Genomic DNA, 21,140 nt, shown 5'->3' on the forward strand with positions numbered 1-21,140 from the left:
TTATGCTTATATTGCATATGAAGGAGTGGAAAACGATCGCTGTCAGTGTACTGTCTGAACCCCACAGTCATCATAACCTTCTGAAAAAACAGATATAACTACATAGACATCATGTTATATGCTTATATTGCGTATGTGTGCGAGAAAAGCGATCGCATCACAAGTCACTCTCTCCTATGGTCAGTTAATCCTTTAGTGACTTCATATCCTTCAAAGCACGATGGCTTTTTATTTGTACTACGTAGATCTAAAAGAGCATGAAACAGGCGGATATAACAAATCATAGTTATGCAATCTACTTAAAAGCGCTTTGATGAAGTTCTGGAAGGTATTTTGCTCATTGATGCATGTAAATAATGTAATGAGAAATTGCATTGTTGTACTGCAGTACCCAGGCAGCGTGATGCACGGTGCATACGGTGTGAAAGGACAATGGGCACGCGCTGCCAACGCTGTTCCTACACGCTGCTCACACGTCCAGTATGAAACGGGTGTAATACATCCATCAGATGAAACCGACTCAAAATTTAGTACTTCAACTCCAGAAACACATCACTGTTCGCTAAAGCTGAACTGTCTCATACAGGAACAATTTCTTACTTTCAATTTTCACACGGCCTTCCATTCTGTCCCAATCTTAGCAGTAGGATAGAAAATGACTCTTTAAATTGTCCCATTTCACTAGCAGCAATGTCAGGATTTGAGTGAACGCTGAGGAGAGATATCCATCATCACTTCAGCAGTAAAAATGAAAATGGAAAAATTGGACGCACTGCACCTCATTAAACGAATTCTGGAGATGTTTTCAGATGAGATGATGTTGATGCAAGAGAGAGCCATTTTTGTTTGTTTTCCGAGGGCATGTGAGAGGATATTTTTCACTATCAACATGATTAGTTTGGCCGGGAAAGAGAGGTTTTATAGGAAAAACAATGAACGTAAATAGGAAACACCTTCAAACAAAATGACATCATCAAAGGAGTCAGAACACATCAACATTCTGTTGCTAGAGAGACAAAAAAACAGAACATATTTAGAGCTTCAATAATTCACTAATTGCAAGCAAAGAGGGGAAAACATTTATATTTTTCTGTAGTATACAAAAATCCTATGCTCAGCTATTACGTTGTAAAACGGTCAGAATCATTGCTATTAACTGGTCGCTGTCAAACTACAAGCATCCTAATCTTCCACATTCAGTCAAAATAAATAGATTTAAGGGGAGATAAGAACAGGGGTTCAATATTCATGTCAATCTAGAATGATTGCAGTTGTAAAAACCCAAAATGAATATTGACCCTTAATTGACTTGTTTAATCCCGACAGTCATGTCATGCTTGATTCAGCTCAACTAAGACAGGAGCTCACACAGATTCCTGGACAAACAGCTATTTATTCCTGTCTGCTCTCTCCGGGGAGGCTGGAAGAGACGGGATATTATTAGTTGTGGTCATGCAGAGTCTAGTGTTTATTGTGATCAAAAACTGTGCATGGTGGTGGGCACGTTTTAAAGCTGAAGGGTGTCACTTCTGTGCCACTAAAAAAATAATGATAGTTTCAAACAGGATTCCTAAATAATCCCAATGCTTTCCATTGGTTGGACAATCAAAATTATTTGTCCCAATAATTGTCCCAGTTAGTGGACAATGTTCCTTTGTCACGCTGGGTGCTGGACATTAAAACACTTCATTGCAATGAACTGTGCGCAATAAAGCTCTCTGCATAATACAATCAAATATAAGAGATGGTTAAAAGTTTCTCAAAAATAGTAATAAACATTACATATTATTTCGCATTGATATCCGAACACAATTTTATAAAATATATGCTCTAGTACCTGTAATAAAATCATTTGCGTGAGGAGTGCAAATCAGATCATACATTCATGGCGCTACATACCTTTATTATGATACTGCACGTCACTCAGAAATCTAGACGAGCTCACACTGCTAAATCCTCCATGCCAAGCATTCACAACATAACATCCATTTACACTTTAAGTCCACAAACGTAATTAAATCAGAGAACTGTGAATATATTTCCCATTGTGTATATTGGATTTCTTGTGAAAGAACCATATGTCATTGTTTTCCAACAAAGTATGCAGACAACGCAGTGTTCCTCAGTTAAAACATCGTAAAATCTGATCTGTCAGTCTTATGTAAATAATGAGCCCACGCACACATGATTCATATTTCACAAGCACTCGATAAAAGATAATATCTGCGTGCCGATAATATTGTGCATCCCTACTCATAGACTTATAGTAATTATCGATATCGGCTAAAATGACTTGAAAAAACATCGGCATATCGGCAAAAATTAAATATCATGCATCACTATATTTAAAGAAGGTGAATTTCTTGGTATCAAGTTTTTACGGTTACACCACATAGACATTTCTGCAATCATTCCCCAATTATTCTCTCAAAATGAATTAAAACCAGAATTTCAGTGTTGGTCCTCAGAAAAGAGAATGTATCCAAGTAATTTGTAACTTTATTTTGAAAGTTTAACCCTTTTAAATGTAATTAAATCACAGTGACACAAAACAATGTCACTTGACCCGTATGTTTATAACATTAAGAATTTCTGCAGGGTGACTTTATTTTCATGAAAATTACTGTAAGCATCTGGTTAATCAATCACTATGCATAATAATCTTTAAAAGCTGTTTTCTAGATGCAGAAACAGATTAAACTCTTCCTCTAGTGAGGTCATTTTGTCTTTGGACATTAGACTACATTAAAAGCCCAAAAATATCCGTCTGAAGCCCATCTGGGGTATAAACCGTTACAGGACCTTGACTGAGCTTCACTGCGGCCCTGATGTGGGCTCACTGTTCATAAAGACAGAGAAATGAACATTCTACAGGAAGAGACAGACCGTCTCTCTCCCCATCACATCAGGCTCAAGTTACACATAAAAACACAACATATTCAGGATATTCCCCATCCAGTTAGGCAGGCCGGAAAAAAAGACAAGGACCCTATACAGATCAGGCTGAGTGTAACCCAACCTCCTACATGTGCAAGGAGTGAGCCAAGAAACTGGAGGCTGGGCTCCTCAACTCCTTTTTAGCACTTCTTCTATTGATTGTTCTAGTAAGCTGTCCCAGACAGAGCAGCTCTGAGGTCTCTTATAAACTCCACGAACAATATTGGCAATGTTGATGTATGGATCACTGTTGTGAATTGTGCTAATTTAAATACACCAAGCATTTTTACCCTGAATATTATATGCGAAAGTTTGGTTGAAATTGCAAAAACAACTTTTAAAATGGTTTCAAAATTATAAATAAATTTGTAATCTTTTTCAACATCAAGAAGGAATTGGAAAATGGCAGAGCAAGCTGAATTCCAAACTACTGGCTTAGAGTGGCCTGATGGACAAACAAGAGTAACAGTCGGAATCGCTAGAAAATATGTAGTTCCCCTGGAGGAAACTGTAATAACCATGCCAAACACGAAAGAATGTGTTTATATCTGTGGTCAGCTGAGTCCTACCTTAACAGCTGCATTTACTCCATCCTCTGCTGTGCTCTGTCCATTCTGAAAAAGACAAAGAGAAAGATTTGACAACCGTTTCTTCCTTTTGAGTTTTACAAAATCATCTACTATTTTTCACAAATTTAATATTAAAGGACACACATGCGTGTCCACATTTTTAAGTACAGACATGCAAATGAAAAAAACATATCAACATACAGTATTATATGCAGTGAGTGGCTGCTCTTGTTCCCAAAACTACTTTCTAGCATTTAAGCATAAGCCCTATATTAAACACATGAATTGCCAAACTACATAAACACTGATCTGGCATCCCAACAGCCAGATTACCTTCATCAGAACATCTATATCACTATTGTGTGTGTGTAGGTGTGAGCATGAATTTGAAGGCAAACGGCTGTGGTGTCAAAAAGCACATGTGTCATGTCCTGATGACATAATCAACAGCTCCAGGGTTGTTTCTTATATATGCACTGACTACGGTGTCAGAGCACACTTTAGCACCTATTCTGTATATGAGCAGAATCTACAGATCTAAATCTAAAAACACAGACTTTAAAGGGATAGTTCACCCAAAAATGAAAATTCTGTCATGAATTGTGTCAACTCACCATCAAGTTGTTCCAAACATGTATACATTTTCGTTTGGTTGAACACAAAAAAAGATTTTTGGAAGAATGTTAGCAACACAAAAGAAAATATTTGGAACCTTTTGGTGCCTCAGAAATCTCAGTTGCTAACATTCTTCCAAATATCTTTCTTTGTGTTCAACAGAACAAAGAAATGTATACATGTTTGAGGTTTAGTAATTCGTGACAGAATTTTTGTTTTTCGGCGAACTATCGCTTTAACCGCAGCCAGGTCACTGTCCAGTACCAGTTACTTTTATTTCACTGTTCATTAAAAACTATAAGTTTGCTGTATAGCAAATGTTTAATATGTGGCTGCAGAGCATTTTGAGTGTTCTGCTTCCACACAAGACTGATCAGATCAGACCCACATCTGAGGGGGTCCACATCTGAGAACAATATGGGGCTAAAAAAATAACATGGTAATTAAAAATGTAAAAAAATCAAAGCAGCATAATAAAAACCCTGTTAAATAGCCACATAAACCAAAAAATAATGTTGATTGTTATAATGATGATGAAGTTTGTGGATGTTTTCTGAAATTAAGACTAAAGCTTAATAAAACACCCTTCTAGTTTTAAATAATATATTTGAAAAAAAAAAGAAAATGTTAATTGTTCAAAGCTGGACTTTTGGCAATGCTATACCTAAAACAGGGCAGTTTACAGGGACTTATACCAAAAAATAAAAATACTTTCATCATTCACTTATTTAATAAATGACTTTTTTTCTGCAGAACACAAAATATATTTTGAAGAATGTTGGTAACCAAACAACACTGGCCACCACTGCTTGCATTGTACAGACACAAAACCACTGAGACATTTCTCAAAATATCTTCTTTTATGTTCCAAAGAGTCATATACAGATTTTAAATAATATAAGTGTGAATAAATGATAAAAGAATAAAAAAGTGGGGGGAAAACTACCCCTTTAATGGTTCAGGACAAGGGACTTGGTAACATCAATCACATAAACAAAAAAATAATTGCTTAAAAATCCAGCATACATGTTCAGTTATTATTCTGTTGTGGACTATAGCATCGGTTATTTGAAATAGCTTATAAAGTGCAGCAATAAATAAAAATTAAAAACTGCAAATTTTACAATTCCTTTTTAATTATTAACATTTTGCATATTCTGCAGTGTAAGCACCCCAACTGAAAATCAACTTCATATAAAAATTACAAGTTAAAATAAGCTAAATATAATATTTGTCTAAATAAGATAAATATAAATTACCCCAGGACAGGTATAAATCGCTCTGGAAAATCGTAATAAGGAATGACGTGGTCTAAACTTTTGACTGGTTGTGTGAACAAATACTCAACTTGTGAAAAGTGTAAACGGCACAAAAACCACACACAATCACCTCCTGCACAAACAAACAGTAATAGCTTTCAATTCCATTTGAGATGGAACCTTGAGCCAGACAAAAAGGAAATGAAAAAGATAAAAAATAAAAGGAAGAAGGTACTTCTGGCTGCTCAGAGTAGAACAGAAAAAAGATCAAGGTTTTGTCATCTGCCAAGCAATTCACTTTTACTGACTAGATCGACTCATTCTTACACTCTAGAAGTTACGAAGACTCTGATTATTCAGAACAAGCTTCGGTCCACCATCAATGTCACTCCTGATGACAATCAGCACTAGATGTCTGAGTAACCGCAGTAAGCACTAGATGTCCGTGGTAACCGCAGAAACCTTGAGATTAGAGCCGTGGAAAATAAACGTTTTTCCGCGATGCAGACGTAAAACGATTCTGCATCGATGCATATAATGAAATAATCGATTCTTAAAAATGCCTATAAAATATAACACCACACATTGTTGTTCCTGTTAATTATAAAGTACTTTTAAAATATTAATAAAAATGGCCTTTGACCTTCGGAAGTAAACGGCACATACGTCAGATGTGCGTATATACACAGTAGGAGACATGGTGGAGGATGAGCAGCGACCGGTGCTAAAAACACATTTAGGATTTTACGAAGACGAGAAAGGGTTACTTGATAAAAGGTATGCAGTGTGCAAGAAATGTCTAACCAGGACTGGGCTCGACATTAACGCTTGTCCCCTTGTCCGGGACAAGTGAATGTTTTGTATGGGCAAGTGAGAGAGAATTTTACTTGCCTGACCGGACAAGTAACTTGAAAAAAACCAACAACAACAGTGCGACATATGTAGAATAATAAGAATATGTGCATTAGACAGAGCTGCGTGTTTGTGTGAAGTGCGTTTGTCATGGTTGTGCTTGTTTGTGTGTGATAATAATCAATGTCAAGAGTCCATGTAACTAGATGCAGACGCGGAATCCTATTATTTAAATGTCATCTGGCTGTTCTGCGTGTCTGAGTGAATTATGTGCACAGTTTAACATACAACACGAGTGATGGTCGAGGATTTATCTGCGTCTGCACTGTTTGAGGATATGAACACATGAACTTCATCTCCAGAGTTGCTCTAAAAGTTTATTTTACGAGCATTTGAGTGAAACTATCGGCAAACACACAAAATCTCAAGCGTCTCCCCGAAGACCCGTCAAAATAAAAGTACCGTTAAATTGAACACTCAGACAAAACAAACTGTAGTGTACTATAGTTTTTGCTATTGAAAATTGTAGTGCCCTTGTAGTAAATTGATAAACACTGTATACTATAGTAAAGTTCAAAAACACTATAATATCTAAGAATTTTACTGCAGATTAATATGGTAAACACTATAGTATCCTACAGTAATTTATGTGGACAAATATACCATTATTGAATAGTAAAAAAGGAAAAACAAAAACTTAGAAATATTAAAACAAATGAAGGTAATCTAAAAATGATATGTCCCTTATTTATCCATCTGTATGTAAAATGAATGTTTTTTGTCAGTTACCTGCCTATTCATGATGAACTGCACTTGCATATTGTCTTTTTAATGATGACAACAGACGATTTATACTTGTTCTACTACTGTTTGGCCTGTGCTACCAAACTTTAAACCTCTGTAGCACCAGTGCTATGTGCAAAAAAATGTAACTTACAGCCTTAAAACTAATAATAATTACTGCTTGCCTTTGTTTTATAGCAGTCACGGAGAGTAGGCCTATAACCAAATTCAGGCGGCCAAAGCGGACACTAGTTCGAAGCAAACTTGACCAATCTAAATCCAAAACAATTATATTGATTACATTATATTATAATTCAAATGAAATATCATTTTTTAAATCTTTGGACAACTGTTTTTTGTACTCGGACAAGTGAATGACAAATTTACTTGTCTGAAGGACAACCACATGACAATGCGTAATGTCAAACCCTGCAGGATTAAATACGTTGGAAACACAACAAATATGAGGAATCACATCTCCCGTTTTCACTCAGAGCTATTAGCAACCCAGCAAAACAGAGCTGTGTATTTAATGTTCATTAGGTTGAAATCTTTTTGATAATATATTTACTTTGCACTATAAAGGGGTTTTGTGTTTACATACTGTTACAGACAAGTTGTCATGTAACTTGACATTGTTTTGTTTCAAAAGCTGCTAAATAAAAGAAATTGTAAGAGAAAGAGGTTCAATTGTTTATATATTGTTTATATATTTTTAATAACAAAAATGGCGGACAAGATGTGACTCTGAATCATAATCGAATCGAATCGTGAGGCAGGTGAAGATTCATAGCTCTACTTGAGATGCTGTCTGTCAAGAGTGAGGACTTCTAACCTTCTTCTCAAACTTATTTGTAACAGCAAAAACAATTCACAATAGTGGTAAATAAAGCCAATGGGCTAAAATTTAAAGAGCAAAACTGATCTAAACGGCTCCAAATAACTTTAGCGAGACATCTAGCTACACTTCCTGTAGTAAATCAGCTCAAATATATAAGAACTGATGTGTGCTAGTGCTCATTTAAAACACTTGTTGACTGTATTATCTTTCAAAGTGAGCTGTGAACAGCAGCTATAACACTGATAAGAAAACATGAGGTCACCATTCACATAACTAACATTAAACATTTAAAAGACTCTAATTTAATAATTCATGGAATTAAAACTGGTGTTTTAGTGCCATCTTATACATAAATTTGGTCGGTAGTATTTTATATTAATGAAAGAAATATGAAAATGGTCTTCTTTCAGGAGAAAATGGACCAACAATACTAAAAACCTAAAATTTTATCCAATAAAGCGCTGTGACATTAGAGCACTGGCCGAGCAGACGTGTTAAAGACACTGACATAAAAAAGGACACACACACACACGCACAGCACACACGCACGCACGCACGCACGCACGCACGCACGCACGCACGCACGCACGCACGCACACACACACACACACACACACACACAAATAAGAGGTGTTGTTGAGTGCATGTAAAACATGTATAACTGCAGTGAAAAAAAAACAGTGTAACTGCCTCTTCATGCGGGCCGCTGGCTACACGTGACCCTGAAATGCTTTTCCTCACAATGCAATGCAAATGAAAGTGCTTAAAGAGCTGTCTGCAAAAAATTAACAACATCTCTCTCATAATGTGACCCTGTTAACAGAAATAGCATGTGAATAATTGGGACCAAACTGTTCCCCAGAGATGTGAGAGAAAGTGTGTGTTAGCTAGAAGGAAAAGAGAGAATGGAAATTAGAGGCTTACAGATTTACCTTCACTGTAAAACTTTGCTGTAGTTTTTGCAGCAGGTTTGCCAGTAACTTACTGTAGATTTCATTGTTACGTAATATACTTTCCAATTAGTACTGTTTTCAATTACTTGAATCAGAATTAAAACACTTTGACTTTTGAGATTCAAAATGAGCAAGAAGAGACTTGCATTAGCACAGCAACACTGCAAAAAATGACGTTCTTCCCAAGCATTTTTCTCTTGTTTACTGAAAAAATATTTAAAACTTCTTAAATTACGATACATTTACATAACAAGAAAAGTGAGCCAAGATATTTAGTCTTGTTTTATGAAAGAAAAATATATAAACTAGGTAAGTCTATGCTTAAAACAAACTTGTACATTAAATCTACAGTAAGTTACTGGCAAACCTGCTGCGAAATTACAGCAAAGTTTTACAGTGTTGTCATTCACAAAACAAGTGCAGATATAAGAAACAGTGATTTCCTTTTCTGTCTTTTAAGGGAACAAACCTTTCCAGTGTAAAAACCTATTTGTTATAAAATTATAGTTTCAGACATACAGTAGATGCTGCTCAACCCAGTGTTCCAGCCATGCTAAAAACAATTTAGAAAAAGTTCACCATCTCACTGTTTAGCAACTATAGCTGTTCACTATGTTTGTTGCATAGCAACGTTCTGTTATGTATGCAGTAGAAAAATGCAATATGCGATATGCAATACAATAATGATTTAAGTCTGTCAACTCAATTTAAATCATATTAAATATGAAAATTGAACATTATACATAACCAACATAATGTAGATGTTTCATATTCTTTCTTGGAAAAGCATGATTAATTATTAACTTCTGAAAGAAAACAGCAATGTTTTACTGTTGCAGACATGCAGTACATAAAAAATATATTTGACAATGTTATTACAAACCATTGTGATATGTGGGTAGTTGACAACTATACCCTACACAGTAAAATCGCCAGTGTTAAGAAAAGTCAAATTAACACTCACACTGTATATATAATCCGCACTCTCTTTTTTTAACACTGGCGATTTTGCTGTGTGCGTGTGTGTCCTATGATGTGACAGCAAAAAATAAAAAAAACAAATGTAACATATGTTAATAATATATTATTTTATATTATAAATATTTATCCTTATGAAAGAATGAAATTGCATATTAATTAAATTATGAAATTATGTTTTAATTATAATCCTTAATAACCCTTAACCACCCTTCAGATGGGACTTCATAAATAAAAATTTCTACAAAATAAATACCTATGTGCAATATACATTTTGGTAGCAGCGCAAAGGTCTTTGGTTCAAATCCCAAGGAGCAAACATGCTGATTAAAAACGTATAGACTGAATGCGCTGTCGTTTTGGATGAAAGCATATGCCAAATATATAAATAGGGCTGTGCAAAAATATCGATACATGTAACTATCGCAATATTTTTTTTTGTATCGATAGTGATACCTCTACTATCAATTTTTTTTAATCATGTCATATACATATGGCCAAAAGTAAGTGGAAGCGAGGATGGCGAAAAATATAAGAACGCTTGGAGCTCTCAGAGCTGATGTGTGGGTGTGCTTTAGTTTTCAAAATAAGTAACGGAGTAATGAGTTATATAAAATAATGCTGTTTATAAGCTTCGCAAGTCATGACACAAGTCACTTGGCTACTGCAGTGCATTAGACAAAAAGTTTATTAAGAAAAGTAACAATGACATTTATTGTGCTTTCACGGATGTGACACCAGCACATTTACAGCACGGATGAACCAGAGGGTTTATACTGCCCATGTTCATTGTTTTAACTGTAATGCACCACAACAGCCAAGTGACTTGCGTGAGCCACCTTATTCCCCTGTGCTACCCACTTGAGGGGCGCAATCCACAGTTTGAGAACCCAAACCTCTGATCTAAAGGTCCATGCATCGCACATCATGGCCACTCTGCAGAGGTAAGGGATGTTTTTACACTTATCGGAAACCCCCGGTGGTGCACAGCGTGTTGTATTTCTAGCTCTACTTTTTACATTTCCTATTTAAAGTATTGCAACATATCGCAAATGTGTATCGTATCGAAATACATAGCAATATATTGTATCGTGACCCATCTACCGTGATATGCATCGTATCGGGAGGCACTTGCCAATACACAGCCCTATATATATATATGTAAACAAACTTGCACAAGCAATGCTGGACATTTCCGTATGCACTGTAAAAAACTGGTCAAGCTAAACATTAACTCTCCAGAAAACTTGTGTGCACTACTGTAGGTGAAGGGTAGAATTGAGTTTCTTCATGCCCTGGAGGAACCAATTTCAAAACCTCAGCATGTGACTCCCTTTCTTATCAATGTGACTAACAGGGGGATAAAGTGGGAGTGGAGAGTTTCTAAGTCTCGGAGTAGGTCAGTCTGTTCTGCTGAGCAGGAGTTATAAGCAACTAGGTCATCACCATTAACCTGCAGACCAGGTATTTCTCTTCTATCCAATAATAAAATAAATATCCACTGATAATCCAATGATATCCAATAATAAGGGAAAGAGAGAAGAAAATGAGACAAGATAACAAAGCCAACAAAGCCTACAAGAAAGGACGTGAAATAGAAAGTTTGAAATGTCATGTATTTAGTGTTTTTTATGTCAGGAAGAGTATTCCTTACAGATATATACAAACAAAACATTTTTGAATGATTATTTGTTTGTCTGCTTCAATGACAAACCTGACAAGCATGTATGACTGCATGGCAGGCAGTTATACAGTACTTATATGTGACGGATCAAAGACAAAAGACTTTGCTTTAAAAAAAAACGTAACATTTTTAATACATATCACTATGAAAAATGCAACAGAAATGATTGACAGATGAATTTACTCATGTTTGAAATGACAAAACAATCATTAAAACGAATTAAGAATAAACATGCACGACTACAGAGCTTTCAAAAAGGCAGAGTGAGTCTGACAGGATTGGCAAGGGGATGACAGGAGAAAACTTAGCTTATTACATCACATCTCCATGTTCCTGGCCATCACAAGCTATGCCTTCTCTTGTTTCAAACCACAGCACACACTGACAGATGAGACCGGAAACACACTGATCATTTTAAACATCAGACATTCACAGACAACATATGCTGGAACTGTGTGACTCAGTGTGTGCACGGTATTGAAAGCAAGAGGATCAAAATAAGAGAACAGAACAGCAAGATGAGGAAATACAGTGAACAGTGTGCAAATGTAATATTCTTTCAGATATCGTAGTACAGTATATAGCTGAAAATGCAAAAAAAAGAAAGAGCAGAAATTTTCGGATTAATGCCTGTGAATCCAACACAAACATTCCTGTTAGAATTCCACTCACAACAAACTTGGCTCTGGGACTTAGTCAAACTCTTCCGACAGAAACATAACCGCTCCCTGTGGAACAGACAAGCATGGGCCTCACACGCTATATGATATATGCCTACTGTCTACACACTGGGAACCTCACAGTTCACTGGAATACGTTTCCTGGCTGTGATGGATCGAGAGCAGAACCCTTTGACGCCTGGATCCAACCAGCAAGCATAGTGTACAAAATATATTTTAAACAGTGCTTTTACAATTAAACAATTAAAATATGTGGTCTTTTCTTAGTCTAGCATCAGGAAGCACTTTTGAATGTTTCTCACTGAAATAAATGCTGTAGTAAGATTCTAACCATACAGTTGTTCTGCAAAACTAATACAGATAAACATCTGCTTGGCTTCTGTCACTGCCTCTCTAAACACATTTTCACCTCACATTTCCTTCTCTCACTTTCACTCTGCAGAAACAGCTTCATTCAAGGGATTGAGGTGACATGTTTCTGCAGCTAACCTGCTGTTACCAGATTAGTGAATACATTACAGAAGTTACGTGACCAGAAGAGAAGCATGTAAGAAAATCCATTTGTGCCTCAAACTGCAGGGTAAGAAAAAAGACTGCAAAAAGAAAATCTAAGATGCTGAAATCTGAACAGCACAACTGTTGATGCACTCACTTAAAAAAAGATTAAGAAAAAATGAAATCTTTAATTTTTTGTTAAACACACAGATATCACTGAAACATTGTTTTGTTGTCGATAACATCAATAGTTTACTGTCCTACAATGCAAAAAAACAACAACTGAGGTTTAGTATTTAGAACGGATAACACTGTGCTTTGTGTGTGATCTAAAGAAAAACTTATCAGACTGTCTGTCTTTGCAAGCTGCAAAGGAGAATGAAGTTTTAACCATTCAAAAAAACCAGGTTATTGAATATAAACTAATCAAGTTATCAGCTTTTCATACAACTCTGAATCATTACTAACATGAAGCTGTGATTGGGATGGTGTGGAAATATTCACTTTCACTTGGTGTGTCTGATCTAAACCTTTAGACAAATCTAATATCTTAAATTTAGACTCACCATGGTCTTGTCTACACTAGGAAGCTATTGCTGGAGAACTGCAAAGATCGTACTGTACTGTAAATTTCAAAGTAGTTTGAAAATGAGCTTTTCATCATTTTGTAAATTAAAATGTATCCCCATAATGAGCCTGCTTCATCAATTTAAGGCTATGACATTTCACTTGTACCCCAGAGAAGCTTATCACTGGCTGGGGTGGGGCAACCGGATCACTAACTGGAAGGTAAAACACAATGCTGGTTTCCCGGACAGGGATTAAGACTAGTCCTAGACTAAAATAAATCTCCAACTCACAACAATTTGCACGGACATATCTTCAAATACACCATTGCCATTGTATTGTCTCAAAATGCACACAAGTAATGTTTTTAGTGTGACATGTTTGTTAAAATCACTTAAATTTCATAATTAGTCCTGGTTTAAGATAATCCGTGTCCGGGAAACCGCCACAAAATCTCCACTGGAGTTTATGTAAGTGACAGTGTGATCTTGCGTGGAAACAAAATCTCTCACGCGCTCTTCAATGCGCGCTCTTCAAAAGAGCACTACCAAAAGACTTAGCACCTGTGAATACTACTGTGATTAAAGCTTACTTTCTCTAGTTTACAAAACGTCTCTATAACACACACGTGGACCTGGAACGTACAACTAGAAAATCCTTATAGACACATTTTAAATCAGTTCATTTTAGTGCTGTGATTTCACCCCCTCTCACCTCCGTCTCCAACTGCACCAGCTCCATTTTGGGCCATGGTTCTGCCAGTTGAGCAAGTGGCATTGTGCACGCTTCTTCAGTGTCTCTCAACTATTCAAATGTGGAATGTCTTCTGAACCCGCGACTTCCGAGTCACTCCTGGAAAGAGCTGATTTAATCTATTCCTTCGGATCTTGAGAAAACGACTGACTTTACTTTTATAATCCGGACTGCACGCGCATTATCACAGCGAAGGAAAATAAAAGCTCTTATTCCCGCTTGAATGACGCGAGTTGCCCTCTTGATCCGGTGAGAAATGGGAGTTGCACAGATCCGTTCCTCGAAATGAACAAATCTCTCCCACTTACTCCTTTACGCACAGGTGGACTCGGTTTCACAAGATCGTGCGCTTTTGCGTTAATGCATCTGCGGTCGTGGCGGCGTCTCCTCCGATGAAATAAAGTGCAACGTGTGGATTTCTCAGCACTATCGGTGTGCACTGTGCAATGCACGCATACAGTTCAAGGCAAAGAGGACCCGCTCCTGTCAGTGTGTTCCGCTCTGAACCAAATCCACGGCGTAAAAGCGCTTGAGCATTTGTTTGCCATTGGTTTGAAGGCATTCCTCGGCCAGCCCCCTTCACCAACTACCCCTCTTCTGATGCCCCTCTCTGGCAACTTACTGTTACTGCAAGCTACACCCTTAGCAGCATGCGTGAGTAGCTTCTTCGACATTTCCACAAATTCGAATGGTTTACATTACAAAATGCCATTATGAACCATCGGCTGCTTACCATTAAAACCATTACCAAATTATCTTATGTAATGTGTTTAGGCATTCCAGTGTGATTGCATGGTGTTTATTGGATGCCATCTGCCAGACCATCATCCCACCAATATAACCCAACATTTTACCAATAAAGACCCATTTTAGTTTTTATTAAAACCAATACCATTTCCACTATTACAGTGAAATTCAATAGAATTTCTGTGATGGTGTATTTAGAATTTTCAGCGGGCATCTTAAATGGAAATTAACCTTTAGATTACATCAAGCAGGAAGGCAAATTTCCCAAGACGTGTTATTTTGAAATGCTAATAGATGTATTTATTATCCACTGATGGTGCAAATGTTGTGGCAATGGCTGCAATATGCCAACACCCCTTGACTTTTTCATTCCCTCGAAAGGAGAAGAGAGGAGCAACTGTTGCTTCTGAGAGTGGTTACCACTGGCAACCAGAGACCATCTGCTGGTATGCTGGTGAATCCGCTGGCAGAAATCAAGGGGTGAGTAAAACAGTGTATGAATGGTTGTCTTTATGAGATAGTAGTGGGTGGATATGGAGTGTGCATGGTAGAGGACCATCATTGAGTTAAATGATGACACAAAGCGTTTCCATGTAAATGTTTTTAATGCCACTCAATTTACTAATGAATGAAGCGGGGCATGTCAGACTAAATTGTTTTAAGTGTGACATTTTTAAGAGGCATCAGGACCAAGACTCCCAACACATCAATTCACGTTTGAATTCAATGTGTGTGTGTGTGTGCGTGCGTGTGTGTCTGTTCTGTCCTAGGCTAGTCTACAAGCAGTATCAGATACACTTTTCACACGCAGTTGTCCTTGCTGACTTTGCTTATCTTACTTTTTATTGTGGCTGCCGACTGCAATGGGGACCTGGCAATCCGCCTGCCAATCTGTCCCTACAATTACTGTAGTGTACTGTAAGTCTCTATGGATGAAAAGCATATGCTAGAACAGCCAGTACTCACTCAGTTATCGCACCCACAGTTTGAACACTGGATCCTGTTGGACTTTTTTCTGTGCAAGGTGGCATTCCTGATTATTTAGCAGGAATCCATCACAAGAGTTAAGACAGATTTCATATTATAGCCTAATGTTTGATTGATTATTTACTTTGATTAAAACTCCTAGACCCTTACCCAGGCTGTTACATGTGCTACATAAACGTGCCACAATATAAAGTCTTTAAAAATTCAGCCAGTCTAACCTTGAAGAGACTGAAATGCAGAGGCTTTGAAAAGAAGGAAATCGATTCATTGCTGAAATGCTGGAAGCACCCAGCCAGTGTGGTCTGAATGAAACAACACAGTATTTTATGTAACCATTATATACATTTATATTATGTAACATTTATATAAAGCTATATTTTGAATTGTATGATAGAGTCCTTATAAGAAATGTTAAAATGGAGAACAATAGTGAACATTGAGTTCAACAGCTTTGGGGCTTTTTATTACTAATGGCATTAGTGGATTTGTTTCACTAGTGCCACCTAAAGGCTGGTGACTTTGTCTAGAATGTTTTAAAATTTAAAGAAAGTAGTTACGATTTGACCCCTGTTCTCCCCCGTGTTGACCCATCTCATGGACCGGTTTTTACATCATTTCTTCCACAGTATGGAGATTGATGTAAAGTCTGATTCATCAATGCAATTGATGTTGACATAAAAGCATTAAAGTGGGTCATAAAAAGTCAGAGCCTTCTGGTTGATAGCTGGTTTTATTACCTGCTTAAACAATCACATGTGTGCTTAGAAATAAATGAACAAATTTATTTTCAAGCTAAACCACTTTAGAATTCAGTGTTTAGCTTATAAATCGTACACGCAATATGGTCTTTTAAAAGAACTTAATCCTCCTTTAAGTAAATAATAAATAATAGTTTTGTCCTTAATAGGTAAGACAGGCATTGACATTCCATTGCTGTTTTATGTAGCATTTACATGATCTGTCATTGAGAATAACTGTATTTCTCACTGGGTAACTGTGTGTACATGGGGGTGTGATCTGATTTCAGAGAGCTGCCTCACTTTGCCCCCAACGACCTCAGGGAGTCCCTGTCTGGATCACACACAGGGATCATGGGAAGATGACTCATTCTTAACACATTACATTGCAGCTGGGCACATTACATTGAGACACACCCGAGTTACATACAACCACACATTCAATACCCTCACATATATGCTCACATTGTTATTATTTCAATAATGAGAACAATGTTCCCCCTCACAAACTTCTCAGTGGCACACACACACACATTATTCATCAGGATGTCCGCCCGCCTCCCACCCACACACCCATGCGGCTATCAGTAGGAGGTATGTGTGGGTGTGAAATAAGGCATGCAGCAGACTGGAGGAAGCATAGACCTGCTGAGGGCAAAATAACCTCAGGACCCCATGGCAGCCATAATGACAATGCTCCTGTTCCTCGAACGCAGACGGTAAAGTCAATCATTTTTTTGTTTCAGTCCACAAACTTACACTGTCTGCACTGCTTAATTTGAAGCACGTTCAGTTTGTGGTGTACGTGTATTGCAAAGTATGCCCCTTTTTGTATACATATCTCAAAGTGCATTTACAGTATTCAGACAAAGCTCACAATGTTGTCTCTAGCGTGCTAGTATACAATACTGACGCAATACGTAGAATACTTTATATTTTTATGTAGTACACAGTATCTACAATATTATGGGTTGTGGAACCTAATGGCTAGCTTAAAGCTGGTAACGGAAAGGTTAGGGCATTCATACCACAATTGATGATCCATTAGCTTTCGTTAACATTAACTTGACATATGTGCTAGATCACTGATTCTTTTGTTTGTTTCTTTTTACAATAGGTGGTACACATTAATCTTTTGCCTGTGAGAAATAAAAGAAGTTGGTTTGATTGTTATTTTAGACTTCAATAAAAGAAAAGTTTGTGGCATCCTGTTGTCACCTCCCTGTCACACTTCGTGAGGACGGACGATGCCACACACACAGAGTTAGGTGAACTGATGATTTAATACACGGGTGAACAAACGATGGGTGATAATCCAACAGTCAACATCCAAGGGTAAACAAACATCCACAGGTAGGTGATTCACAAATAACATCCACAGGTACAAAAAGGTCAGAACTAGAAGCAAGCATGAAACATCTAACGATACAACAACTAGACTTGACAATGAACAAAGACAAATGGAAAACATAGGGTCCAGGTGATGAGTGTCAGGTACCGGTGAAATCAAGGTGATGAACGGTTGCAAAGGATTATGGGGGGTGTAGTCCATGGGTTGTTACACTCCCGTAGCAGTGTAATTTAGTGGACAGTACAATATGACAGTGTCAATGTTCGTAATGAAATACTGTTTACTGCAATAGTTACTGCATAATCTTTTTCAATTGGGTTATATTTATTAACACTATAATTGCATTAGCTAACATGAATGAGCAATTTTCAGGATCATTCTTTGTTCATTTTAGCTAATGCCAAAACAATTGTTTGTGTTAGTTTACTGTATAATTTAATTTTTAACATGTAAAGTAAGGTGTTTGTCGAACATCACATGACCAAACTGGGAAACATGTCCTGTTACATCCGTTTGTCGGAGAAAGTGTTAACAGCGTTATCTCAATCTTAATCAGCTAAACTAGCTGTTTTAATTTGTGGCATTATATTCTTTTTTTATATTCATTTTTGGTGTTTTTTGCAACCTTTCAAAACCAAGTTTTAATCTCAAGTGATGATCAGGTTAAGAGCATTGCAATGTGGGATTTAATGCATTCAATGCTGTGTTTACAGTATACACACTCCATACTGCTTTGTCATGTCATTTAGCAAAAGAGAACTTTGCTGGGAGACAGCATAAGTGTGGATTGGTTGAATATGCCTGCAAAATATCTTTCTTGCACATGAAGTAAAACAAGCAAGTCTGCTGCCTTGAAATGTTATGCAAAATGAAAACAGGTAAAGTACTGTACAATTTGACTACATTAATGTAAATTGAAATTAAATAGCACTGCTTCTCGTCAAGAGACAGAAAGTGAAGGGGTAGGGGGGAGAGAGTGCTTGATTTGATGTGAATATGCATATGCATATGCATTACTTTTGCCATCACGAACTTTATCAGTCTTTTACTCCGCATGTCTGCCAGGTGTGAATTCATTTGCATCATAGATGCGATAATTAGTCTTTTCTTAGCAGCCACTTTGAGAAATATAACCAGCATGATTATCAAAAACAAGAGTCGTGCCTTGTTGAAAGTCCTCTAAATAAATGCAAACATCAACAAAGAAGGCAAAGACCAGTTAAGCAAAATGGCAGAAGGGATAAGATAAGGTTTACTGTTAAATGATGCATGCAGGAGAAGAAAGTGAGCAGAAAGTGAAAAAAAACTGCACTTTGAACCTGAAAGCTTCCATGGGCTAAAAATAAAAGTCATCGTACTGAATCTTCATCATCATTATCATCTCAATGAATAAAAAGGCTTGTATATACAGTAGTTGTTTTACATTGTAGACAGAGGTATTTACCTTTGTCAACATGAAGAATGAGATTTGTTTAGACATGCTGAGGACTGAATGGTATTTCCTTCTCCCATCTGGAGCTAGAGAGAGAGAGATTATGACAGCTGCAGGGGCTCCGTCTCTAGATTTTCACTGCAGTTAAACAGATCTCAGAACCAATAGACACTGATGCAAAATTACTCATTTTGTATCTATAGGCTAGTAGTATTAAACCAGTTGTTTAGTTAAACTTCTTTTACTTAAATTGATTTTATTAAATACATTTTGACAATTCTGTACAAGCCTGATATGGTTAAAGTCCTACCATTGCCCCATCTGACTAAAATTAAGTTTTAACCTTTAATAACATTGTGTAGCTCATGAACCCATAGTCCAGATGCAAACAATGGATTTTGAATTATACTGTAGGTCAGGTCATCCCTGTGCACACAATGTCACCATAACTCAGTGATACTTTTATCAAAAGGCTTCAAGGATATATTTCATATGGCCACTCAAAGCTCGGCCGCCTCTCCGCGCTGGAATAGAATGCAAATCAAATCATGCACTTGCTTTGCTTTTGAAGTGCCCTTTTATGTTTCAACAGTCACTATCTGCTGTTGCATATCTGTTTGTTCTGAATCGTCGTCTCTGGGTTTTGCTTAAAACCATAGACAGACGCACTCTGTTTACAACATGCTGTCTCTGTAGGAGAGGCATGAATTATGGAGCTCATTTAAGGCAAGACTGCATAGTGCATTTCAAACATGTCTTATCTGGTTTGCACAATGAATAACGTCACCGTCTTCATAAAAGGTATTCATACACGCATCGATTCCATCCCTTCTTTCATACTCGAACGGCAGGAGGCGCTAAAGTGCAGGGCGATGGGGGAATTTCAACATGTTTTTATAAGCCCCTCATTGTCCATAACAACATGTGAAAGCCCCTCTCTCACAGTTTCTACCCAATAAAACATTTAAGAGCTTGCATAGCTTGAATAATATGTATTTGTTATTAAAAAAGAAAACTAGAAATATCATGATCGTTTGTTGTTTTTGCTTATAATGTCTTTGGCGTTTTTTGGTCTTACTTCAAACTATTTAAAATCAACTTCAGGCCCCCTTTGACGTTTGTTGAAACCTAGTGGGCCCCATGGTTGATAAACACTGGTTTATATGGAATAGATTGGAATATATGTGAAATTACATTGAAAGGGATAGTTCAGCCAAATATGAAAATTCTGTCATCATTTACTCACCTTTGAGTTGTTCCAAATCTGTGAACAGAGAAAGATATTTGGAAGAATGCTTATAACCAGACAGATCCCCCCCAATCCCCAAAACCCCCCCACCCACCCATTGACTCTCCATAGTAGGAAAAATTACTTTATCACTTTTTTGTTCTGTTGAACACCAAAAATCTTTCTCTGTGTTCATCAGAACAAAGATATTTAAACAGATTTGCAACAACTCGAAGGTGAGTAAATGATGACAGAATTTTCATTTGTGGGTGAAGTATAACACCTTTATATTGAATTGATGAAATAGTAATTAGTTGAGGCCATTAATATGAAGCTCGTTCACCTGCAAACATACTGCAATAACCACAACTTAAATTTCAATAGATTTTCATTTTATTTTACACTAAAATTCAGTCAAATCTTTAAGCTCTTATAATATAGGCCAACACAAAAAGAAACAACTTTTTACAATGGCAATAATAGCTATTCGCAATGTAAACTTAATTATTGCATTGCATCTATTTCAAAGTTCGCCACAATTTCCCACCACTTTAACTTCGAAAATTACGGAGAAGAAAGGGTTAAGGTGATAAAAACACATTGTGTTTGCTGGGAGGGAGTCGGGCCAAACTGATGTGGAATTAGGAAATAAAACAGGCTGTTTGAAACAGTTTCAGACCCCTCCCTGCAAA

General features: G+C 37.0%; 1 protein-coding gene across 1 annotated transcript in view; it reads right to left on the reverse strand.

Annotated features, from left to right (window-relative positions):
* rps6ka1 (ribosomal protein S6 kinase a, polypeptide 1) overlaps nucleotides 1–14,534 on the reverse strand; it is a 55,868-nt gene extending 41,334 nt beyond the window's left edge. The window contains exons 1-2 of the mRNA XM_057343289.1: nucleotides 13,928–14,534; nucleotides 3,507–3,551 (exon numbers count right to left, since the gene is read on the reverse strand). Of these exons, the coding sequence (XP_057199272.1) occupies nucleotides 3,507–3,551; nucleotides 13,928–13,990 (108 nt within the window). The 5' untranslated portion in view covers nucleotides 13,991–14,534. The remainder of the gene's footprint in view (nucleotides 1–3,506; nucleotides 3,552–13,927) is intronic.
* Between the last annotated feature and the right edge of the window lie 6,606 nt (nucleotides 14,535–21,140).

The sequence above is a fragment of the Triplophysa rosa genome, linkage group LG10, assembly GCF_024868665.1.
Source record: "Triplophysa rosa linkage group LG10, Trosa_1v2, whole genome shotgun sequence".
Classification (NCBI taxonomy): Eukaryota; Metazoa; Chordata; class Actinopteri; order Cypriniformes; family Nemacheilidae; genus Triplophysa; species Triplophysa rosa.